We start from the raw sequence: 10,767 nt of genomic DNA, 5'->3' as shown, positions 1-10,767 counted from the left end.
AGAAAAATATTTATGAAATGCTAATAATAATTTTCAAAATAAAAATAAATATGAAGTTTAGAAAGGGTACACGGGTCGAGTCAGTAGTTGCAATGTCGATGTACGTATGTCTTGAGAGCACGACGTGTTAGCGTAATGTACATCTTTTGGGGTACCTTAATTTGAAAATGTTTGTGGTGCCAAGATGACTACATCTTCTTTTTCTTGGATGTTTGAGGGTCGTAAATGACAGATAAGCTCCCTGTTGTGCTGAGTCTGCAAGACATCTATACATCTAAATACTTAATTAGGCAGATGAATTCTAACACCATATATAAGAAAGGAAAAGGATCATCACTTTCATGGGAATTCTAAAGATTGCGTGATCATAACCGTTCATCGTACATCATGCGATTAGAAATCATTTCAAAATTTAAAATTTAAAATTAAATATAAATAGTACCGCACGATGTACAATGAAGGGTTACGATCACAAAATCCCTAGGATCCTTAGGAAAAGGAACCGGCAAGGATCCTTTTCCTATAAGAAATGTCAACCATGCATGCCCTTTCAAAGTTCAATAAGTGTAATTTCGTACTGCAGTTTAGTGATATTTTTCTTGATTTGTAAGTGAGAGATCTTAAGTTTGAATCATGTCATTTATTTTAGCATGTGCATGCTAATTTTCTGGGACATTTTTGTCCTATGTACGTTCATGGTCGTTTCTTGATAAATTTATATTACCTAAAAAAATCTCCTCTAATTTACATCGTATAGCAAGTGTCATGTTTGTTGTACAGAAAGAAAGAAAGATTTGATTAAATATATAAAAATGCTACTCTTATCGTAATTTTTATACCACATTTATATTATGTTTCTAGTAGAAATAGATGTCGCATGTGTTAATAAGTCATACTTCTTTTTTTAATCAATAGTAGACCCTACTTCCATTAAAAAAGTAATGCAAATACAGTATAAAAAATATAATAAGGGTAGCATTACTCATAAACATATCATACATGGATTTACGTGCATCTAGTAGCTATGGTTCCCGTTCCCTAGTACTGCCAAAGACAAATTAGCATCAATAACTTGAGGGGCTATCAAAAAGCGACGCATGCAACTTATCAGTTTGTGTCTGTCTCTATAAATATTGGATCTCATAATGGACATCTAATATATTGCATGCTCATATTATATAATAGAAGAAAACGTAGGATGGCTCCTCAGAAGAATGAACTCATCCTATTCATTATCATCACCCTTCCCTCCTTTGTTTTATGTTATAGCAGTTTACATGAGAAGCAACTCATCGACAAGAATGTTGACGAAGCATCTGAATTTGATTCCAAAGCGTATCCATCGTACCTCAACACGATCGACGATGGCAGTGACTTGTTCAAGGGCTTGATAAAGGAAAGTGCAGATGTCCTATGCTTAAGGAGCTTCGATAAAGTGGATAGCAGCACTTCATCTTCGGCTGAGACGGTCAGTGTTTATGATTTTGGAGCTGAGGGTGATGGAGAAACTGATGACACAAAGGTAATTAATTACATAAAAATAATTATAGTAGTAATAATAACAAGAAGATAGCAAATAATAGGGTTAGTCTATAACAACCTGCCTTGCAATGTAATCACGTAAGCACATAACAACCTGCCTTGCAATGCAATAGGACGTTCACAACCTAAACATCAAACTTCTTACAGTGATAACAATTCCATTACGTGCTATTAACTATAAAATTACCATTACTATGTAACATTAGACTGCAAATATAACTTTCACCAGCCTTACCTTTCTTGTAATTCTTTGTTCCAAAAAAATATATTCTTACATTTAAGACTCCATTAACGTCATGTTATAACAACGTTAAACGTGAGTAATTAAGGAGCCAAAGGTGAATAACCATGATAGGTTATTCTACGACATCTCTTATTAATCTGATTTTTTTTTTTTTTAATGGATGGAGAGAGGAAGAGAGAATGTAGGAGTGGGGAGAGAGCTTTATTTTTTATTTTTTATTTTTTAATTAGAGATATATTAGAATCATATATAGGTGGGGTTTTGAAAAAAAAAAAATTTTGGTTGTGTGAAATTATAGTCTGCCCATATTTTTTTTTCATATTCAGTTTTAATTAGAGGGTTAAAATGGTAATTTCATAAGGTTTTGGTTGTCAGTAAAGTTTTTTTTTTTTTTTTTTTAACAAACAATATTATTTACACTAAGGGGGAGGGGGGGGGACTTAGTTTCACAATTGGCTAGCAATAATGTGGTTCAAATTCACCTTTGGCGAGAATCAAACCTAAGACCCCTCACTCTCACTCACAAGTGAAGAGGAATACCATTAAACCTTAGTACTAAGTGGCAATAATGAGGGTTCTATTAATATGTAGTTTAGATTATAACTTTTCTTCATACCGTACAATTTCTCTAATAATTGGTCAATCTTTACATATGAGCTCTTCCAGGCTTTTGAGAAGGCTTGGAAGGTAGCTTGTTCATCTAAGGAAGCTGTTCTGGTGGTGCCTAAGAAGACGTATCGTATTAAACCAATCCGATTTTCAGGTCCTTGCAAATCTCAACTTACAGTGCAGGTGAGTTATATAAATTATGTACTGTACGTTGTAGACTAGCGTTCGAAGCTTAAGATTTATGTTTAGGTTTATTTGAACAATTTAAAATTTGGATAACTTTCAGATTCTCGGAACGTTAATAGCTTCTGATGATCGATCTGACTTCAGCAAAGATGGTAGACACTGGCTTATCTTTGACAATGTTTCCAATTTGGTGGTTGAAGGTGGTGGAGCCATCAATGGCAATGGGAAAAATTGGTGGCAAAATTCATGCAAAACCGATCAATCTAAGGTATTTTATTAATTACCAACACAACAAAATCATATATATCCTAATTCTGTTTATAATTAGATACTTGTACTTCGTTAATTAATTGCTGACTATATGTGTTTCAATATTGATTTGCAGCCCTGCAAGGACGCACCAACGGTATATAACTTCATGTCCTTGATATACACATACAGCAAATGACGTTTTACCACAGTGGTGGAAAACAATCATACTTATACACTCTGGTGCGGGTTTGATCCCCACCAACCTCCCTTTCCCTAACAACTAACAATTTAACCCTTACTATTATCGTTTATAAAAATAAATAAAAAATAAAAAAAACACACACACACACGCACATATATATATATATATATGCTAATAAAATAGTAAATTAATTTGTTACATGCGGTCTTCAGTCTTGATCAACAATATTGCCTAATTAAAGCAAAAAATGCAACTTTTAAATATCATGTATTATTGTTAATTTGGGTCATTTGCTTAGACTTAAACCTAGATGTTCTCTTTTGAAGACACGTTTGGGAGTATATTTGCAAGAAATTTTTATGGTTATTAGTGCTAAAAAGTATTTTGTAATGGCTAACTTGAGTTAGGATTCCCTTCAATAAACAAGGAAAAGGACACACATATGATGAAATTCTTTTCAATTATCAGATATTAACTAAAAAACAAACATTCATAGAACTGTAAGCATGGCAGAGCCACGAATGGACTAGAATGGTTTCTGACCCATCCTGCCTTTTTTTCTTGCTATTCTAATAGATTGCTGCATATTAGTCTAATACCCTTAAAATTCAAGTGTGTTGTTTATATAAACTCTTTTCCGTTCCAATCCAATCCTCACTTTCGTCTCCACTTTCTTATTGTGGTGCACTACTCTTCACTTCCCCTCCTTATTCTATCAACTTTTCTTTAGCTTTGACTTATATTTCAAAAAATTCTTGTTTACTCTTTACCTCATATTCGGGTTTCTGGGCATATACAATGTTCTTAGTTCTCTTTATTGAATTTAGGGTCATGCAAATTACTCCAATCTCTCATGTTTTGAGTTCAAATTACCTATATATGTGAGAGGCCCCCTCACATGAAATCCTAACTCCCTCACTAACTACAAGAATTATATATAAGTGATTCTGAATGGAAATTTATTTGCAAGTGTAGTAAACACAAAAATTAGCGGGAAGAAAGTTGCAGCCATTTTTTGTTTGTTTTTGCAGTTTCTTTTAAAAGGGATTTCTGTTGTGGGAAAGAAGATATTCAAGGTTTCAATTATCATACCACATTCATTCAGCACATTATGAATCACCTCTCTACATGGACCTATCTGTATTAGAACTGAGCATCAAAGTGGTCCAATAGCAGTATTGTATAGAACGTTAACACTTTGTAGTATATATAATACAAATTGTACAGTAAAATATAGTTCAAATTAAAGTAATCATAATTATTTTTTCTAAAATAAGATAGAGGGAGTAATTTCTGCCCACTCTTTTTCACTTTTTACACGTCTCTTCCTAATTCTGATACTTGATTCTCTTTTAATTTGCTCAATTTAAAGGTCACAAAAAGCAAAAAGTTAAAAAAGCATGTAAAAATTACTTCCTAAGATAGAATTGGAGCCGCTTTTAGGCCAAAAAAAGGGGGTATTTGCATGGGTTTTCTACATGTATTTGATAGCAATTTTTCTTTTCTATGTTTCTGAATGAGTTTTACTCGTGTATTTTGGCTGCAGGCACTCACCTTCTATAAGTGCAAGAATTTGATGGTGAGGAACCTGAAAATTCAAGATGCACAACAAATTCATGTGTCTTTCCAGAAATGCATGAACGTTGAAGTTTCCAATCTCTCAATAACTGCACCAGAAAAAAGCCCCAACACCGACGGAATTCATGTTACAGACACTCAAAACATATTGATCACAAGCTGTGTCACAGCCACAGGTACTTAACAGAAACATCCAAGTGTCCTATAATATGAACTCATGATGTATAATTTAGCTGTGTTTAATTAATTAGGTGATGATTGTCTTTCTATTGTAAATGGATCCAAATTGGTGCAAGCTTCGAACATAACCTGCGGACCAGGCCATGGTATCAGGTTGAATTTTGTAATATTTATTATTGGGATTTATTTTAACGGATTCTCGATTGATAGTTTGAAAACGTAATATGTCGGTCTGACTGACAAAAGGGTTTTCACAATAACCTCAGTATTGGAAGCTTGGGATCTGGAAACTCAACAGCATATGTTTCGGATATTACAGTGAATGGAGCAAAACTTTATGGAACTACAAATGGAGTTCGGATCAAAACGTGGCAGGTAGAGTTTCAAAATACTTCAATTAATTAGATGTACTTGTTGAGCTTTGAGTACAAAGTACATAAAAAACCAGCAAAGTGATATATATATGCAGGGAGGGTCAGGAAGTGCAAGCAAAATCAGATTTCAAAACATTGAAATGCACAATGTTACCAACCCCATACTTATAGACCAATATTACTGTGACAGAAAGAAACCGTGCAAAGAACAGGTAATTCATAGAAATACCGCGAGGCCAAACCAACTTCTATCGCTTAATTTCTTGATCGAAAATGACGTATCTATTGGTTCAATAATATTAATCACAGAGATCAGCGGTTGAAGTAAAAAATGTGGTGTACAAAAACATCAAAGGAACAAGTGCTTCAGATATTGCTATAAAATTCGATTGCAGCAAGAGCTTCCCTTGTCTGGGGATTATATTGCAAGATATTAACCTCCAACACGAAGGAAGGAAAACAGCTAAAGCTCTGTGCAACAATGTTAATGTGACTAGCATAGGAGTTGTTTGCCCGCTTTGTCCTAAATTAGAAGGGCAATATGAGACTTGCCAATGTCTATGAACACAAGCACTTATAGTGTACTGGCTGTGTTGAGCTGGCTTAATATGTGTTGTTATTGTCCTGCCTTACATTATATGTATCAAAAGTTCGACGGTACTAGTATAATAATTAACATGCATTATCATAATGCATGGATCCATTTATTTGATACATACGTAGACTAAACCTGTTGGTGGAGTATCACCCAGGGATTAATTTAGAGCTTCTTAGATTATGCTTTGATTAATTAGTTTCCTTATTGTAACTATGTTACGACCTCCAAGGCATACACTTGTGTGTGTGTAGCTATCAATAAAATTATATAATTCTATATTTTAGAGCTAACTGTTGCACATGAGTACTTTCTAGAATATGTAACTCATATTTTATTCAAAACGATTTTGCATTGAGACTTTTTTATGTACTGTCCAATACATTATATGTTATAATATAACTAAAAATATATTTTTAGTATCTCTTCTCTTTATTATATACTATGTATACAAAATCACGTGGAGTACACTGAAAATATCTCCTTCACATCAATAAAGGGAGTCCGCATATTTAGTTTTGCTAAAAGCCCATGGGCCCAAACACACTGGCTTTGTCATTTATTCCAGCCCAAATCTCCAATTCCTTCTTCTTCTTTTTTTTTTTTTTTTTTTTGGTCATTTTTCCGTTTTTGTTCGTCCTTTTGGTTTCCCAGTAAATTTCCCGGGGGGCAATTTGCACGACCATCTTTTTTTCTCTTCGGAGAAAACTCGGGCGTGGACTTGGGATTCCGCGGATTCGGTGTCTCTCTCTGTATCCGCGGAAGCCAAAATCCCATCCAAACCTTCGGACAATCCGATTCCGGCGTCTCTCAACAAATCCCGGAACTACATAATCCCGTCGATTCTACATTTCCAGCACGTTTCGTTTATTGGCGGGGAGCTTCTAGTGTTGTACATACAAAATTTGAATGGGAACTCCGGAATTTCCAGATCTGGGTAGGCATTGCTACGTCGCCGAGTGCCAGCAGATCGATTTCTTGCCCTTCACCTGCGATAGCTGCCATCAGGTTCTCTCTCTCTCTCTATATGCACACATTTGTGAAATTATATACGTCCATATTATATAAATATTGAATGTGCATTGTGTTTCGAAATAGGCATTCCAGTTATTTGGATCGGGATTATCCTCTGTTTGGTTGCTGAGAAAAGTAGAATTACCCAGACAAAAAGAAGGGAAATTTTCAAATTTTGGTGATTCGCGGGCGCGGGGGGGGGGGGGGGGCGTGGTGGAAGGGGGCAGATTGCTTGAGAAAACGCAATGGGTGTGAATGCACATTGGATTGGATTATGAATTTGTATTTCTTGGAAAAGGAAAGGATGAAATTCCGGAATAAATTTATCTTATCGAAATTTGAATGGTTGACAATTTTCTGTCAACGTTGTCTGGAAGCTTACAATAAATTTCTGATCTTGGCGTTTGCTTGAGTTGAAACTGTTTATCTTTATAGGGTGATATTTCATTCCTGCTCTGTATTTTTCTTTTGCTATAAATGTTTGTTTCGGATTCACGTTAGATTGACGTGCATGGTGCAACGTTTGGATTTAACTGAATTCCAAGTACATTACCGAATATTTACTTATGTGATGTTAAATATCGAGGTGCTAAAGTTGTTTGCTGGGAATAAATTGAATGTTGTAGCTTCATGTTCTTAGATTACTCTAAGAAGTGGTATGTTTCGGAGAAAAGAAGGACGGTGGAAAGTGTTTGAAATTAACAAACTGATGGTAAAAGGGAAGTGAAATGTTTTGCACCCTCGTTCTTCCGGAATGGTGGTGTGATGCATCACGTAGATCTTGCAGTTTTTGACCAAATTTAACCAAAGATAGTTAGGGGTTGGAATGTTTTCCATTTGATTCCTAAAGTCTTATTTACTTCAATATTTTTAGGTCAGAAAAGTCTTATTTACTTAGGTTAATACAATAGCATAGTCTTCAATCTTTTTACCATCTTCCATCTTCCTAATTGTGGATTATCATTCAACTGCCTTATTTCTGCTTCTCAAGAATATTCAATTCTTCGTACTCACACAAGCTGACATTATGCAGGTATTTTGTTTGGAGCATAGAAGCTACATTAAGCATAATTGTCCGAAAGGTGACCGAAAAAATGTCACTGTTGTCATCTGTCCCCTCTGTGCCAAAGGAGTTCATCTGATTCCCGATGAAGATCCAAACATTACTTGGGAGAGACATGTTAACACTGATTGCGACCCTTCTAATTATGAGAAAGCCACAAAGAAGAAAAAATGCCCTGTCCCTGGCTGCAAGGAGATCTTAACATTCTCCAACACAATCAAGTGCAGGGATTGCACGGTAGACCACTGTTTGAGGCACCGATTTGGACTTGATCACAAGTGTCCTGGACCCAGGAAACCAGAAGCAGGATTTCCCTTTTTGGGTTATTTAAGTAGGAGTAGGAAAGAAGTGTCAAAACCGAATCATGCTCCTGCTGCATCCTCCCCGAATTGGAGTAGCTTTCTTACTGCAGCTTCATCTTTTCGAGCCTCAGCTGAAGCAAGTGTGGCAAAACTGAGTAGCGAACTTAGCCAAAAGTGGCAGATAGCAAAGGATGGAACAGGGCAGAGTAGCAGCAGCAGCGGGAGTAGAAACGGGCAGGGTGAGGTGTGTCCTCAGTGTGGTGCTAAGTTTTCCTCAGTCACCACTCTAGTAGACCACGTAGAAAAAGTCCATGAGAAGGGTGGCAACCGAGCTGCTGCGGTGAAGAAGGTGACAATTGATGCCTGCCCTAAATGTAGTAAAGGATTTCGTGATCCAGTAGCACTTGTAGAGCACGTTGAGAGAGATCACGGCGGTACTTCAAGAGCATAGGTATCGTTTTTGGAGAAAGTATTTGTTACTTATATTTTCTTTTGGGTATACATTTCACGGTTCACATTGACAAATCGCAAGTGTATATATCTCTTAAGCATTCAGTCGACCTACTTGTGTTTTAAGCTGTAAAATTGTATACAAAATTGTTCAATTATGTTTTCGGGATAGTGATTTCTACGCATTATTTTTCTCAACACACCACACCCATGTTGCTTTTGGCTTTTGTATTGAGAAACCAAAAGAGGATGAAATGACATAAATAAATTTGGGTTTGCAGAAGGAAAAATAGAGCGTGCAAAAATAATTTCTCATATTTTATTTTGACAAATGATAGTATACTTAGTAAGCTACTGTTACAACGGCATCACTCATTCCTATCAAAATTACGCTACCAAAATGGGCTAGCCAAAATAAGGTGTTAACATAACAAAATATCCTCGTATTCATGTGAGTCAAATTTGAGACAATCTCTAAACAAATAAAAGACAATGACAATCAGACAAAGGCTAATTAATGAGAACATTAAGTTAAGATTTTTGTAAGACTTATTTTGCGGTATAGTTTCATGATTTGAACCGTACTTAAAATGAATTTCTAAACCATGCTTATAGAACATCAATTTTTTTCCTCTTTTTTTTTTTTTTTTTTAAGTCAGCATGTTGGACCAACTTTAATAATTTAGTAACAAACTCGTTATACACAAAAGTTAAACTTAAGACTCTTCACTTTAAAATGAGCATAAATACTACTAGACAGACCGGTTGAATAATTTCTTTTTATCTTCAAGCCAAGTGAAGCGCCATGACCCGCTGATTATTGTTGAGTGCGTGTCGGGCGGTTAAAGACGTGAAAGGGAACGGGCGTTTGAGTGCTTCCGTTCGGAAAGAAGCTGAATAATCAACCTCGTAATTGTACTTTCTCTTCTCTAACTTCCTCATCCAACCTCATCTATTTGTTATCGTTGTAGTTGGCCTTTTCATTTTTTTGTATTACTTTGTGTTTTTAAGTCACTAAGTCAAATATTAAACGGTCAAATACCTAAAGAAATATGTTATAAAATCTAAAATTTAAAAAGAAGTGAAAAAAATGTTTGTCAATATTGTTGTCCTTTGATCCTATCCTATTTATTTATGCATGTGATTTTACTTTGTGTTTTCAAGTCATGATGACTTGCATATTAGCTAAGTTAGCCCGTACTTTGAATTTGATTCTTGTTGGTTTGAGGATTAGTTTAGGATGATCTTCAAGAGCATTAATTGCAAACTTCCATAATCTTTTTGATAAAATCGCTATCGTTTCTTTCTTTAAAAAAAGGTATCATTTTGATGATTATAATTGAATTAAATAATAGCTAAAATTTAAAGTACGTTGAAGTAAAAAATAAATTTTACGATTAGAGAATTAAAGGAATAAGTACAAGGTGTCCATTTCCTACTATATTGTGTGAGTTTGACAGATCAGTTTCTTTCATGAGTATCTTATACACCTTCAAGATACTTTGAATGAGGAACTCCCTTTTAATTAAGAATTTTGAAATAAAAATTACTTTTATGTGTAATTCAATGAAGAACCCCTTTTAACTCTAAAGTTAAACTTAAATCAAGTATGACTTCATACTTGACTCTAAAGTCATATATAATATCAATTTTTTTTCAAGGACTGAAGAGCGATATAACAAATTTAGAGTCAAATATGATTTTTTATTCTAAATTTTCCGGCTCATAAGAGATAGCCTAAAACAAAATTCATGGAACTAAACTCCATGATAGAGATCATATTAAAAATACATGAATATATGACATCCTTTTGATTCGATCGATATTCTACCCAAGAAATGCAAAATCATAGTACCCCAGCCGTTTTTTCCTTCCTCTATCGAAGTAAGCCTTTTACACAAAAAAAAAAAGGGAAGAAATTAGGTAAATTGACTGTCAAAATTTCGGTTAACAAAAAATGAAAAAATTTTAGGAAACCTAATGAAAGAGTTTTGAAAACTTTGAGTTTTAACGATAAAGATAAAATAAAAAATAAAGTGATTAATACCAAAATTAATATTTTAATATAAAAATATAATTTTTCTTTAAACTAAACAATACCGAAAAACTTATCCGTTAAAGCTTTCAAAAATTTAACCGTCGAGAGAGCAGAGAGCACATCTATGATCACAGAATC

General features: G+C 34.6%; 2 protein-coding genes across 2 annotated transcripts; both read left to right on the top strand.

Moving 5' to 3' along the window:
* The first annotated feature begins 1,198 nt into the window (after positions 1 to 1,198).
* Positions 1,199 to 5,731, top strand: LOC103968027 (polygalacturonase). The gene is made up of 9 exons (XM_009381358.3): positions 1,199 to 1,522; positions 2,453 to 2,578; positions 2,682 to 2,849; positions 2,967 to 2,987; positions 4,582 to 4,789; positions 4,865 to 4,946; positions 5,060 to 5,168; positions 5,263 to 5,379; positions 5,477 to 5,731. The coding sequence occupies exons 1-9, from the start codon at positions 1,199 to 1,201 to the stop codon at positions 5,729 to 5,731; spliced, it is 1,410 nt and encodes a 469-aa protein (XP_009379633.2).
* A 642-nt stretch (positions 5,732 to 6,373) lies between these two features.
* LOC103968026 (zinc finger AN1 and C2H2 domain-containing stress-associated protein 11) lies at positions 6,374 to 8,770 on the top strand. The gene is made up of 2 exons (XM_009381357.3): positions 6,374 to 6,770; positions 7,810 to 8,770. The coding sequence occupies exons 1-2, from the start codon at positions 6,672 to 6,674 to the stop codon at positions 8,590 to 8,592; spliced, it is 882 nt and encodes a 293-aa protein (XP_009379632.2). The 5' UTR covers positions 6,374 to 6,671; the 3' UTR covers positions 8,593 to 8,770.
* Positions 8,771 to 10,767: the final 1,997 nt, after the last annotated feature.

This window comes from the organism of the source record quoted next, unplaced genomic scaffold (genome assembly GCF_019419815.1).
Source record: "Pyrus x bretschneideri cultivar Hongxiangsu unplaced genomic scaffold, Pyrus_bretschneideri_v1 Contig83, whole genome shotgun sequence".
NCBI lineage: Eukaryota > Viridiplantae > Streptophyta > Magnoliopsida > Rosales > Rosaceae > Pyrus > Pyrus x bretschneideri.
Note: the sequence above shows the minus strand (reverse complement) of the source record. Positions and strands in the feature narration are given on the sequence as shown.